General features: G+C 49.2%; 1 protein-coding gene across 2 annotated transcripts; it reads right to left on the reverse strand.

Annotated features, from left to right (window-relative positions):
• Window positions 1-258: 258 nt before the first annotated feature.
• On the reverse strand, window positions 259-6083 carry STX5 (syntaxin 5). 2 transcript variants are annotated; one of them, XM_038411511.2, is made up of 11 exons: window positions 5928-6083; window positions 4400-4610; window positions 4228-4298; window positions 3862-3917; window positions 3406-3476; window positions 3100-3216; window positions 2844-2900; window positions 2660-2732; window positions 2329-2429; window positions 2114-2235; window positions 259-1852 (listed from the first exon to the last, which is right to left on the reverse strand). In XM_038411511.2, the coding sequence occupies exons 2-11, from the start codon at window positions 4589-4591 to the stop codon at window positions 1693-1695; spliced, it is 1020 nt and encodes a 339-aa protein (XP_038267439.1). In that variant the 5' UTR covers window positions 4592-4610; window positions 5928-6083; the 3' UTR covers window positions 259-1692. The 2 variants fall into 2 exon arrangements, with proteins under 2 accessions (XP_038267439.1, XP_043374053.1); XM_043518118.1 differs by lacking the exon at window positions 5928-6083 and adding an exon at window positions 4737-5303.
• Window positions 6084-14680: the final 8597 nt, after the last annotated feature.

Below are 14680 nucleotides of genomic sequence, written 5' to 3' on the forward strand. Positions count from 1 at the left end.
TCAATGCAAGAGGGAAGCTGGCCAGCTGGTTACCAGCTCAGAGGTGCAGGGAGCAGGCTCAGCCCAGGAACCAGCAGGTCACTCCCAGCAGCTTCCCAGGTAGGAGGAAACCAGAGCACAGAGACCTCAGGGTGGCAGCTGGGCCGGTGGTCATGACCCCCTGGTCTCCCCACCCAGGACAAGAATGGCATTCCTCCCCCCCAGCCACGTGCCATCCCCAGGGCCCAGCCCGCAGGAGACACACGGCTGGCAGCAGGCTGGGGTTACAGTCAAGCTTTAATTTCTTTCCAGACTGACTCTGCGTCCACTCCTCCCAGCCAGGAAGGGGCAGGTTACACCCCTCCTCTTCTCCACAAGTCTGTCTCCCCCCATCACCTGACTGCAAAGAGGCTCTCATTAGCTAGAGGGGGCAGCACCCACATTGGAATGTTAAGACAGGTGATTGTGGGGAAGAATCCTGGGGGTGAAGGGTGGCTGAGGTCACAGCAGGGTCATGACCAGGGGTCATCACAGCCACCATGATCAGACCCTTAGGGCCCTGGACTAGGCCAGGGCAGGGTTATTTACATTAACCATTGAACAGGACATTGTGGAAGAGTGCCAGCAGGGGGAGGAATAAGGTCCCTGCCCCTCCCCACTCTGCTGGGGGAAGGGGCACCACCCCATAAGCGGTTAGGGTTTAGCAAGACCATAGAGAAATGGTGAGGGGGGCACCATGGCCTAGCACCTCCTACGATGTTAAGGGAAGGAGCCACACACAGCTCACTGCAGGGAGCACAACGGGGGGCCTGAGCTCTGCCGCCCCTGCCATAATCACAGCTCAGGTGCAAGGAGCCCAGTGCTGGCCACCCCCCCCTCCCAGAGTGGGCCATCAGCGCAGGGCTCAGAGCACCTATGGCAGCAGGAGCTTCTCTGGGGAAGGAGAGTGCGTGGTGCTACTTAGGCAACAGAGCAACAGTGGGGGGGGGGGAAGACACCCACCTCTCCCACTGCACTGACAGCCACACAGCCAGACCTATCCAACTGTCAGGGCCAGCCCCAGCTGCAGTGGCACCCAAGTGGCCTGGGAGGGGTGCAGAGTGGGGACTCTGTGCTTGGGACAGCCCCATAACTATGGGAGAAGGACGAGACTTAAATACACAAAATAAAAATAGGGATGGGGGAAGTCACCTGTCACTCAGCCAAATGCCCCATGGGGCTGGCGAAGGCACGTCCAGGGGGCAACCCCTTCCCCATGCACACCAGAGAGCTGCTAGATGATGAGTGCTGGGGTGGGGGAAGTTAGTCCTAGCTGCAGACAGCTGGTGAGCCCCTATGCAGGATAGGGGGAGGAGTAGCCCCACACAAGGTGGGAGGTGGGCTCTGGTGAAAGTCCCAACACTAGAGGTTCCTCCAACACTGGTGTCAGCACCCCACAAGCAGCACCCTTTGCTGCAGAGTCCTGGCGCTATCATACATGGAAACCAAGGCACCTGCCTGCCCTCACTCAGTCCTGGGATGTCCAGCCTGGGGGTTCCCGGAGCTGTAGCAGAGTCCACAGGTCACCGTGTGAGGAGGGAGAGCCCCTCTGGCACCAGGCTGCCCCACCTGGGTAAGAACTAAGAGTCCAGCGCACACATGTCCACAAGTGGCTCCGTCAGAGACAGGGCAGGGTTTCCAAGTGCTGGGGGAGGGCAGGTGCAAGGGGATAGCTCAGGCCAGGAACACCACAAAGATGATGAAGAAGACTATGAGGATGAGGAAGATCTTGACCATGAGCCAGCGGTTGGAGGTAACTGACTGGAAGTATTTGAGGATCTCGGAATGCGCGGCCTCCACATTCAGCTGGGCATCCTCCACATTGGCATCAATCCTACAGAGGGGAGAGGAAACAATTGAGTGATAGGGCCCCTGGGCTGCCCCACCTACCAGGCCTAGTCCCAGAGGATGAGCTCCAGGCTCTGGTTGTGAGAGAGATGAAGCTTGCCCCCAGGGCCAACGTGGGTGAGCTACAGATGGCCACTATTCTGTGTGGGGAACTGGTTCAAAGCCTCAGGAATGGAGGATGAGCCCCCCACTAGGGCTGCAGGGAAGGGAGCAGGAAGCTGCCCAGCCATGTCTAGAAAGTTGGTACCTCTGGATGGTCTCTTCTTGCTCCTTCACCATGTGCGCCAGTTGCTGGAAGATGGAGCCCAGCTCCACAATGGTGGATTCAATGTTCTGCATGGTGTCCGCCCGGCTCTGGATATACGAATCCTACAGAGGCAAAGGGGAGTCAGTGCCTGGGGCAGCCCTCATCCCCCGCATCCTGTCTTTGGAGCGGTACTCCCCATCTCCGCCTATCAGCACCTGTTCATCAATCAACTGCAGCTGCTGGCTCGTCCGGCTGTCCATGTCAATGGCCACATCCCCCGCCCGTCGGGGTTCATCCTGCAGCATCGCGGAGCCGCCTGCAGAGACACACCAGTGCAGTCAGGGCTGCCGGAGACTGGGGAGCCCTGCAGCCGAGCCCCAGGCCTCTGTAGTCCAGGCTCCCAGAGAGGGGAGGGCCAGCCCTGCCTCCACACAGGAAGTTACCTACTGGTCTCCCTTCCCTAGAAAATGAACCCTATGCCCCTGCATAGGGTGCGCCAACCCCCTCCCCCAAGCATCCTCCCAAGACAAGGAGCTCTGGACTCACCCAGGTTGCTGGCAGCAAGGGGCACTGGGGTGCGGGAGAAGTGCTCGCGCCGGCTCCGCTGCTGCTTCAGGTTCTAGGGGAGCAAGGAGAGATCGGAGTTGGGGTTAGATAGGGGAAGGCGGGGTCTCGGTGTGCTAATTCTCCCCAGGGAGGCTGGGGAACAGAGGACGCACTCAGATCTTACCTCCGTTCTCACCTCCAGCACTGACTTGAAGTCATTGGACATTGAGGCCAGTTTGGACTGAAAGGGAGGAAGTGAAAGGTCAAAAGGCAGCTGGGAGCAGGGCCCTGACTCAACTATTCCCACACCCAGCTCAAAACCACAGCCCCCTCCACAATCCATTCCCCCTCCACCAGCTCAGAGCCACCCCATTTCCCTCATCAACTGCAAGTGCCGCCCACTCCCCATGTCTGTCTCTAGCAGCTCCACTCCCCCTCACCTGCAGCGACACCACAATGGTGTTAGAGTGGGTCTGCACGTGCCGCCCGCTCTGGCTGCCCTTGGCCCGCACGAAATCCTGCAGCTGGGCAATCTGCTTGTTCAGGCTGTTGATATCCTGGGGGAGGGAAATTGCTCCAGTTGAGACCCACACCCCTACCCGATTCCAGCTGCCCTTTGGCTCCCACCCAGCTGGGGCTGCTGTTCACAGGCTCTGGGTCCTTTCATTCCTGCCCACCCCACCTCCCAGATAAAGAGGCAATCTCTGTCTCAGCCATCAGGAGATGCTAGCCTAGCTCACACTAACCTGTTTGATGATGTACGTCAGCTCCTCTATCTCCACCGCCTTGTCGTCAAACAGGGACTTCCGCTTGGCCACTGGGGACAGAGGGCGGGGTCAAGGTGTGTCCTCTGTGAGGCCAACCCACCTGACAGGCAGTGGGGATGGGGACAGCCCCAAAGCCAGCTCACAGGAGTCTCGGCTTCTTCCCTCCACCGCAAGTGCCCTGCTTTATCATGGCCCCCAGGATCAGAGCTAACAGCCCCCCACACATGCAGGTTCAGTACCAATTACCCTCCCTCATTGCTCCCCAGCAGCCCCATAGCCCATCCCAGCTGAGTGAGACAAGTCTGTGTCTCCAGTTCACAATGGCTATAAAAAGGTGAGAAGCCATGTTAAGCCCCAATGCCATCAGTAGCCCCTCCATGTGTGAGCCCACACCCCCAGGCAGTCCCCTCCTACCCTCCCTCTCTCCCCACTCACAGATGGTCAGCTTCTCCAGCTTGGCAAAGGTGTTGCTGAGATCTTTCCCGATGCGCCTGGGTGAAGGTAGAACAGGAGACCAGAGTTAAGGGTGGGGTAGGGTCTGTGCTCCCCCAGTTGGGGCCTACTCACTAAACACACAGCAGGGCACTCCCTCATTACCCCAGCCCTGACCTCCAGTACAAGCCCCTCCCAACCCCATTCTAGGCCAGGCGGCCTGCCTTATCATCCCACAAGTTTCCTTCCTTGCCCATTGATCCTGAGCCAGCACCACATACTCCCAGGTTATCCAGCTGCTGAGCCCCCTCCCCAAGCCTTGGCTGTTCCAGCCCTCCTCCAAGACCAGGTCACTCCGGCCCCACTCACTTGGCTATGACGGTGAATTCGCTCCTCTGGCGCATGGCATTCAGAGTGGGTTTGTTCAGCTGCAGCCCATTCTGAAAAGAGAAAGAGAGACTGAACTCAGGTGTTCTGGAGCTGAGCATTCCTCATACTAGCAAGGAGTGGAACTGACACCCCATAGGAAACGAGGACTCACCTGTCTGCTCTGCAAGGACTTGCAGGCAGAGAGGAACTCCTGGGTGCGATCACGACACGACATAGTGTCCAGGAATGACAGTGAGGAGGCAACAGTGGTGGCAGCAGGCGGGGGCAGCTCCTGTATCTGCGAAGGTCCCAGATAAACGCCCTGATCTGTGTTCTTAGAGCCGTGGCGTTTTCTCGTATTCATTGAGGCTCATAACCTGGCGCTAGGGAGAGGGGAGATCATGGGCTCAGGGGCTTGGTTAATGGCAGAGAACAAACACTCCTCTCACCTGTCCCCATTAACCATTTGTCCCTCCCCCACTCTTCAAGCACACTCACTATCACATCACCTCCTCTGGTCCATTCATCTCTTACTGCAGCAAGGCAGTCAGGCAGCTCCAAGGCACCCCTGCCTGCCCATGCAGGAGCAGCCCCTGATGCAAGATCCAGACAGGGGTCCAGGCTCCTATGAGCTCAAAGGGGGATGTAAAGGGCTTCCCCAGCAGTTCATCGAGGAGGATGCTTTGTGATGCCCAGAGTGCAAGGGAAAAGCCAGGCATATACAGCAGGGAGAGACCCTCTGCCCCACTGCACAGCTGCAGAAGCCCCCCAGAGGTATCAGTGTTATCCTGCCCCAGGTTTCAGTGAGGTCCAGTCCCCCTGTGAGCAGCCCCAGCCAAGCCCCATACAGACAACATGACACTGGATGACAGAGATAGTGGCAGCAGGAGCCAGTGTCAGGATCAGCCCATTTGGATTACAATTCCATACAAACAGAGGCAGGAAGGGGGCGGGAGTGGGGGCTGGACTCCCCAACAGAGCCCAGAGTAAATAAACATTGAAGGCATTTGGGTCCCTCTGTCCATATGTTGGGACTAGTCAATTATTTTTTGTCAAGGTCCATATTTCTTGATCAAGTCCAGATCACAGAGAAACATTTTTCACATCACAATAACGATAATGATAACAATAGATAAATAAAAAGATTTTGTGGTCTGTTCAAAAGTGTCTGGTGGTCCAGATTTGGCCCGCGGTCAGCCTATTGACTACCCCTGTGTACTCCAGTGCTTCAGGCCTCTTGCTGAGCGCTGCCCCACATGCCCCTTCTGCATACCACTCAGTGTCGCTAACCCCATTAAACAGAGAAGGGAAGTGAGGCACAGAGCAGCGGTGGGGGGAGCGACTTCCACAAAACAGCAAATAACAGCTAGGTGGCAGAGCCAGAGAGAGAACCCAGGAGTCCTGGCTCCCAGCCCCCCGCCCTAACCCACTGGGCCCCAGAGCAGGGTGCCTGGGCAGGGGGCTTTGAGCTGGGGACCAGACTCCGCGGGGTGGGGGAGCAGTAATGCTGTAAGGATCAGCCGGGGGCAGACCCTGAAAGAGGGAGAGGGACCGTGTGGGGAGCACAGAGCGGGGGGAGGGGGAGCCGGGGGGGCCCCTGGAGGGGACACGCGGGGGCGGGGGCTGCCCCATCTGGGCCCACCTCTGCCCGGGGGGGGGGGGAAGGGGTTTGGGGGCCCCAGTCCCGCCTCCCGACTCACCGAGACGCGAATCTAGCTCCGGTCGCAGCAAGCTAGACCCCACCGGCCGGGTACAACGTCACTGCCACGTACGCCTCACGTAACACGTCAGCGCGTCACGCCGAGACGTGCCACGCCTCCTCCCCGGGGACCGGCTTCTTAAAGGGGCCGTGATTGCCATCAAGAGTTCTGACCTCTCGTAACCCCGGCGGGGCGGGGCGGGGCGCTCGCGCGGGTCGCCCCAGGGCACCAGCCCCCGCCCACAGGCCCAGCGACTTCTGCCAGACCTGCAGGGCACGGGGCCCGCCCGCTCCTGGAGGGGCCCACATACGACATGGCCCCCCCAGACCCGGGCTCTGGGCCCCCCACAGCCTGGGAAGCTCCAAAACTGCCCGTGCAGAGCTGCTCCCCCCAACACACACACACACGCTCCGCAGGTGTCCAGGGAGCGCACACGCTGCCATGGGGCTCCACTCCCCAGCCCAGGGGGCAGTAAGCCCAGCACAGAAGCAGCTGTAAAAGTTATGTTTATTCCCCCTCTCTGTTAGCAGCAGGGCAGCCATCTAGGATGGAAGCTTTTCCCCAGCAGCCTCGGCCTCGGGCCTGCTCTCTGGGCCAGAATCGCTGGCCCCAGGCAGCGTGGTGGCAGAGGTAGTGCTCTTGGTGCTCCTTATGGAATCACGCCGGCTACCAAAGATGGAGACACGTCTCCAGATGACCCGGATCTTGAGGCTCTCAGATGAATGCACCTCTGGGGTTGGGTCCACGATCCGCAGCTGCCGCTTGCACCTAGGCCTGAGCTTGCTGTCTGCAATGGAGGAGTGTAGGCTATCAGCATGTTGACCAGACCACATCGCATACCCTAGGTCTCACCCATCCTTCCCTTTTGTTGGAATTATTTATGCAGGATATTGTCATGACACTGATTTAACCACAAATTCCTTTATTAAATCCAAAGGCCAAATGGTATTTATACAATTGCTCTAAACATGCCTACAAAGCCCAGATAATAAGCAATTTACCACATCCAGACAATAACAAAATATTTATAAGCATTTGATCAAGATACTTACAAATGAGCTAAACCCCGTGGGTACATATAACCACATTGGTCAGCTCCAATATAGCCAGGCAGCTATTAGCAAATAACCCTTTAAGACTTAACTTTTTTCTACCCTTTAACTAACAAGTGATGTCTGTGCCAGGTACTGACTTCAGCTAAAAAACAGTTGGAGACAGGTCACCCTTATTCCCAGTTTTAATTTAGAGTAAGATTACAAGCTCTTTTCTCCCCCAGGTCTTTCCTCTCTATCTGTTCCCTCCTTCCTGCTGTCCAACAGTTTTTCCTTTGGGTTTACATGGGCCCTAATTTTTGCAATAACACTGATGTGGGGGGTGGAAAGAGCCATGTTAGCTCATTGTAAAACAGATTCTCTTTGTTTTATTTAAAACCATCTGCAGTCACCCCTAACAGTCAGAGGCCTTCTCTTCAGAAATGTCTCCTTATTTCATTAGTTATTCTTTGAACCAGATATGCTCCCTACTTCATGCCTTCTGGCCCTATAACTAATTACTTTCAAGGCCTTTCTTTACAACACATATTTCTTCAGCCAAATCCAAGGTAACTTGAATTCTCTAATTTTTATTTATTCTACATTCCCCACTTTGAAACCATACATACATGTGGGTTTTACTACATTACTACATTCATTACTAATTTAATACATTACTAATTTACTACATTCAAACATACTTCTACAATTTTATACAACTGCCAAACTTTGCAATATAGAATTAGCAGAATAATCACCACAATAACACTGGTAATTACCAAAATGTTAAATGACCACCATTACTATGGATGTATAGTCCCACATTATAAGCTTGCTCTGCTGTTATCAGCACAGATAGTTTTTGCTTCACCAACTTCCCAGCAGCATCTCAGCTGTACTGTACAATTTGGAGATTGCTCCCCCAGAGTGTATTTACATGCTGACAACAGTCAGCAAGACATTACACCTGCCCATGTAAGTGTCCTCCAGATGCAAACAGCAATCCAGTTCTGGGGCTTTCCAAACCTTGTAATTGCCATGCAACACCATATGTGTTGTAGAGCTTTCCAGTACTCTCACTGGTAACACTCTGGCCAAGGCTTTTTTCCCCCACAAACTTCATAGTATTGGACTCTTGTTCCTTTCTTACCCTGCACCAATGAGGATTACCTCCCTTGTACCTAATCTTTAAGTTTTCTGTGGTCATAAAAGAGGGCAACCTTCTTTGTTCTGTCACTTAAGGATGCTTTTACTTTATATAGCATGTATTTACAATATACTATGCATATTATTGCTTTTGCTTTTTACCTTTCATGATAGCAACTTAATTTTACCTTGTGCATTTCTAAAAAAAAAAAACAAAACAAAAATCATGCTTATAAAACAATTCAATGCTTTTTCTCAATAAATTCTTTCCTTTCTTCATTTTTACGATACAATACCCTAGATGCTACCTCTTGTTGAAAACACTTCCTCATTTAATCATAGAATCATAGAACTAGAAGGGACTGGAGAGGTCATCTAGTCCAGTCCCCTGCACTCGTGGCGGGACTAATTATTGAGACCAGTGGTTCTTAAAGTTCAGGGAAAGCCCCTGGTGGGCTGGACCGGTTTTTTTTAACTGCCACGTCCGCACGTTCGGCCGATCGCAGCTCCCACTGGCACTTCCCACTGCGGGAAGTGGCATGGGCCAAGGGACGTGCTGGCTGCCCTTCCTGCAGCCCCCATTGGCCTGGAGCAGCGAACCGTGGCCAGTGGGAGCCGTGATCGGCTGAACCTGCAGACATGGCAGGTAAACAAACCAGTCCAGCCCGTCAGGGGCTTTCCCTGAACAAGCGGTGGACCGGCTTTGAGAACCATTGATCTAGACCATTCATGACAGGTGTTTGACTAACCTGCTCTTAAAAATCTAAAGCGATGGAGATTCTACAACCTACCTAGGCAATTTATTCCAGTTCTTAACAACCCTGACAGGAAGTTTTTTCTAATGTCCAACCTAAACCTCCCTTGCTGCAATTTAAGCCCATTGCTTTTTGTCCTATCCTCAGAGGTTAAGAAAAACAATTCTTCTTCCTCCTCCTTGTAACAACCTTTTACATACTTGAAAACTGTTATATCCCCTCTCAGTCTTCTCTTTTCCAGACTAAACAAACCCAGTTTTTTCAGTCATCCCTCATAGGTCATGTTTTCTAGACCTTTAATAATTTTTGTTGCTCTTCTCTGGACTTTCTCAGTTTGTCCACATCCTTCCTGAAATATGGCACCCAGAACTGGAGACCTAATCAGCGCAAAGTAGAGTGGAAGAATTACTTCTTGTGTCTTGCTTACAACACTCCTGCTAATACATCCCAGAATGATGTTTGCTTTTTTTGCAACAGCATTACACTGTTGATTCATATTTAGCTTGTGGTCCACTATGACCCTCAGAGCCCTTTCCACACTACTCCTTCCTAGGCAATCATTTCCCATTTTGTATGTGTGCAACTGATTGTTCCTTCCTAAATGGATGCAATCTTTCTGCTGCTAGCTTCTGTTAAAATGAATGTTCCCACAGCCACTCTATGTCAGCTTGATTTCTAAGCGACATACCAGTCCCAAATAGTTTAGCTTAGATGCCAATTTTATTAGTTCCCTCCAGTTTTACTGCTGCCCCACCATGGCAGGTTTAAGCATTTTAAAGTTTAAATTTTTGTCCATAAAGTCCTTTTAATAGTATTTAACCATTTTTGACCAAATTCCAGTGACTGCAAATGAGTGAAATTCAATAAAGCTGGTGCATGAATAAGCTAACCATTATTATACAATATCTCCTTAATGGATTTAACCCTAAGCCATTATTTGGATTTGTTTTCATTTTAAGGCATTTTAATCTTGTATTCAATTAGCTTTAGTAGAATTATTATTCTTCCATTTATAAAACACTGCCATGTAGGTTTTCACTCCCTTAATAACATTTACTTTACATGACAGTTAAACAAAACTTTTGGACAGATTTTTAAATGGTTAAGCTCCATTTCTTATATTCACTAATCTTCCTTGGTTCTGGGTTGGCTTCTGTTTCCAAAGTACACAGCCATCTGAAAAAGAAAAAAAACAACCTATTCTGGCTCCTCTTTGGAGCTTTTATAGGATTTTATTGAAATAAATCATTTATGTATCTTTTACCCCTTTTACAGCATACACTGCATATTCCATGAGGGAAATGCACATTCCTTCCATACTTAAACTTGAATGTTTTATTTTCTAACATTATATTAGCCATATATCAATTTTCATGTGAAGTGTAACTGTTTTGTGTTTACAGAATTTCCATGTACCCTTATCAAAGTGACTTATTACTTAGAGCCACCTTAAGGCTCCCTGTTCCTACATTGTTTCTCTTGTACTCCTTTCTGCTGCTGTTGCCCCAGCAGTGCACTGTCTCTTCATTCTTTTACCTGCTGTTTTATTACTACAATAGGATCAGGGTCTCTCCTCACTAGCCAGGTTCTGGCCGCCCCTGCCACATCCTCTAGCCCTTATTTAGAAGGATCTTTAACTTTATAAAAGCATTGAGGTACCCAAAAGGTTTAAATGCTAAATAGCAAAGCTAAATAACACGAGCTACCTGTGTTTGGCAAAAAGCGTCTGTCCGTTTTGCAACTTTGAATGAAAGATTCAAACAGATTTTTAGTGAAATCTTTAAAAAACCAAACTAATTTTAAACCACACAAAATAGTGTTCTACAAACCAGGAGCGCTGGTTTAGGGCCTTAAAACCTTACATAATTACACAAATTTATTTCCATTTTTTAAAAAACATTTTTGCTTAACTCTCCTTGCACTGCTCTAATTATTTTTACACAACCGTGCCGCGATTACATTCTCCATTGGTAAATTTGGAGGCAGTCAAGTTCCAGTGGAACCTCTTATTTCCATTTAGTGATTTTGAATAAATCGTCCATAGTCAAATTATTCAAATCAGATTGTCTCTGTAGTCTCTACAGCAGTCATGTACAATTGATTATTTACAGACTATTCTTGGGAAAGTGGCCTATTTTCCTTCAGAATGGCTGTAAAGGCTTCTAAGGACAAAAGCATAGTGGTGGTAGTCCTCACCGCCTATGCAGTGTTAATTTGCGCAACAGTTCCTTTTAACTCCTTGCTCTTTTTCCTTAAATCACTTATCTCCCAAAGTGACACATCAGATGATTTCTTGGTAGCTAGCTTAACTTTGTGCTTTTTTGCACCTATTCTGTAGCTACAACTACTGTTCTCTCCATGGTCTCCCTTGGGCATTACTCTTTAAAATTCCAGTGGCAGTCAATGGACCTCTGCCATGCCCTGCTAATAATTTATCTATTTACGGCATTCAACAGACCTTTGTTGTGCTCTGCCATTTATTTATTAGTGGCATTCATAAGAACATAAGATTGGCCATACTGGGACAGACCATTGGTCCACCTAGCCCAGTATCCTGTCTTCCAACTGGCCGGTGCCAAATGTTTCAGATGGAAGGAACAGAAAAGGGCAATTTACTGAGTGATCCATCTCCTGTTGTCCAGTCCCAGCTTCTGGCAGTCAGATATTTAGGGACACCCAGAGCATGGGCTTGCATCTCTGACCATTTTGGCTAATAGCCATGGTTGGACCTATCCTCCATGAGCTCATCTAATTTTTTTTTTTAAACCTGTTTTACTTTTGGCCTTTGCAGCATTTCCTGGCAATGAGTTCCACAGGCTGACTGTGTATTGTGCGAAGAATGGATCCCTGCTGTGCTCCGCCAAGCATTCTTTTACGTAGGTATCCAAACTACTTCTCCCTATTCCCCTTATGTTACTGAATTTCTCTTTAGGAGAGAATTCTCTACTGGCAATATAGAATTAGACTTATTACTGTATATATACAGTAAAAGCTGTGTTATCCGGCACTTTACCAACCGGAAAGCTCTATAAACCAGCATTTCTGATCTTCACTGAAAGTCCAGTTTATAGTCCAGTTGGTGCGGGACTGGCAGGCTCCCTACCTGTCTCCACATGGCTCCTCGAAAGCGGCAACATGTCCCTGCTGCTCCTAGGCAGAGGAACGGCCACAAGGGATTTGGAGTGTGGGAGGTGGTACAGAGCGCAGGCTCTGGGAGGGAGATTGGGTGCGAGAGGGGACACAGGACAGGGGGTTGAGGCGCAAGAGGGGATGCAGAGTGCCTGATCCGGGTAGCACTCACCTCATGCATCTCCCTGCTACCTGTCCCTGCTGCTCATAAGTGGAGGTGCAGCTAGGCGGCTCTGTATGCTGCCTCTGGCCACAGGCACCGCCCCTGCAGTTCCCATTGGCCTTGGTTCCTGGTCAATGGGAGCTGTGGAGCCAGCACTCAGGGCAGGGTGGGGGCAGTACACAGAGCCACCTAACCATGACCCTGCCTAGGAACAGCAGAGACATATTGCCACTTGTGTGGAGCCACGCAAGGCGAGCACTGCCCGGATCCAGCAGCCGCACCCCCTTCCCTCTCCCCAACCCTAAACCCTCCCCCACACCTACACATGCCTTATTACTCTGTGTGTACCAGGACCAGATGGTATGCACCTAAGAGTTCAGAAGGAACTCAAAAATTAAACTACAGAACTAACTGTGGTATGTAACCTATCGCTTAAGTCATCTCCTGTACCGGATCACTGGAGGATAGCTAATGTGATAGCAATTGTTTAAAAAAAAAGTCTCCAGAGGCGATCATAGCAATTACGGGCCAGTAAGCCTAGCTCAATACCAGGCAAATCGGTTAAAACTATAGTAAACAACAGAATTATCAGACACGTGGATGAATACAATTTGTTGGGGGAAGAGTCAACACAGCTTTTGTAAGGGACATCATGCCTCACCAATCTATTTGAATTCTTTGAGGTCAACAAACACATGCACAAGAGTGATCCAGTGGATACAGTGTATTTGGACTTCCAGAAAGTCTTCGACAAGGTCCCTCGCCAAAGGCTCTTAAGCAAAGTTAGCAGTCATGGGATAAAAGGAAGGTCTTCTCATGGATCAGTAACTGGTTAAAAGACAGGAAACAAAGGGTAGGAATAAATGGTCAGTTTTCAGAATGGAGCGAGGTAAATAGTGGGGTCCCCCAAAGATCTATACTGGGACCAGTGCTGTTCAACATATTTATAAATGATATGGAAAAGGGGGTGAACAGTGAGGTGATGAAATGTGTAGATTTTACAAAATTATTCAAAACAATTAAGTCAAAAGCAGACTGCGAAGAGCTACAAAGGGATCTCAGGTTTCAGAGTAGCAGCCGGGTTAGTCTGTATTCGCAAAAAGAAAAGGAGTACTTGTGGCACCTTAGAGACTAACATTTATTTGAGCATAAGCTTTCATGAGCTACAGCTCACAAAAGCTTATGCTCAAATAAATTTGTTAGTCTCTAAGGTGCCACAAGTACTCCTTTTCTTTAAAGGGACCTCACAAAACTGGGTGTCTGGGCAACAGAATGACAAATGAAATTCAGTGTTGATAAATGCAAAGTAATGCACATTGGAAAACATAATCCCGACTACACATACCAAACAATGGAGTCTAAATTAGCTCTTACCACTCAAGAAAGAGATCTTGGAGTCATTGTGGAGAGTTCTTTGAAAACATCCGCTCAATGTGCAGCAGCAGTCAAAAATGTGAACAGAATGTTAGGAATTATCAGGAAAGGGATAGATAATAAGACAGAAAATATCATAATGCCACTATATAAATCCATAGCATGCCCACATCTCGAATACTGCATGCAGTTTTGGTCACCCCATCTCAAAAAAAGATATATTAGAATCAGAAAGGGTACAGAGAAGGACAAAAAATTATTAGGAGTATGGAATAGCTTCCATATGAGGAGAGATTAAAAAGACTGGGAGTGTTCAGCCTGGAAAAGAGATGACTAAAAGGGGATATGATCGAGGTCTATAAAATCATGAATACTGTGGAGAAAGGGTAAATAACACGTCCTTATGCACTTTCACATAACACAAGAACCGGGGATCACCGAATGAAAGTAATAAACAGCAGGTTTAAAACAAACAAAAGGAAATACAATTTCACACAACACACAGTAAACCTGTGGAACTCATTGCCCGGGGTTATTGTGAAGGCCAAAACTATAACTGGGTTAAAAAATGAATAGATAATTCCTGGAGAATAGGTCCAGGAATGGTTATTACCCAAGACGGTCAGGAGTGCAATCCTACACTCTGGGTGTCCCAATTCTCTTAACTGTGAGAAGCTGGGAGGACATGACAGGAGATGGAACACTTGATAATTGCGCCCTTCTTCTAGTCATTCCCTCTGAAGCATCTGGCATTGGCCACAGTCAGAAGACAGGTTACTGGGCTAGACAGACCATTGGCCTGACCCCATATGGCCATTCTTATGTTGACCCCAGAGCATCGGTCGCAACCCCTTCGCTCTGGAGTTTAGAACAACTGAAATTATTGTCATTTGTCCTGCCACGGGTGCCAAAACATTGGAATTATTATTTACGCAGGCTATTATCATGATACTGATTTAACTATAAATTCTTTTATTAAATCCAAAGGCCAAATGACATTTATACAATTGCTCTAACAAATTGCCTACAAAGCCTAAATAATAAGCAATTTATCACATTCAGACAACAAAACATTTATAAACATCTGATTAAAAGAATTGCAAATGGGCTAAACATGGGTTCTCATGGGCCCTACATTTTTCATTAACACTGGTG

Source organism: Dermochelys coriacea, chromosome 7 (genome assembly GCF_009764565.3).
Source record: "Dermochelys coriacea isolate rDerCor1 chromosome 7, rDerCor1.pri.v4, whole genome shotgun sequence".
NCBI classification, from domain to species: domain Eukaryota; kingdom Metazoa; phylum Chordata; order Testudines; family Dermochelyidae; genus Dermochelys; species Dermochelys coriacea.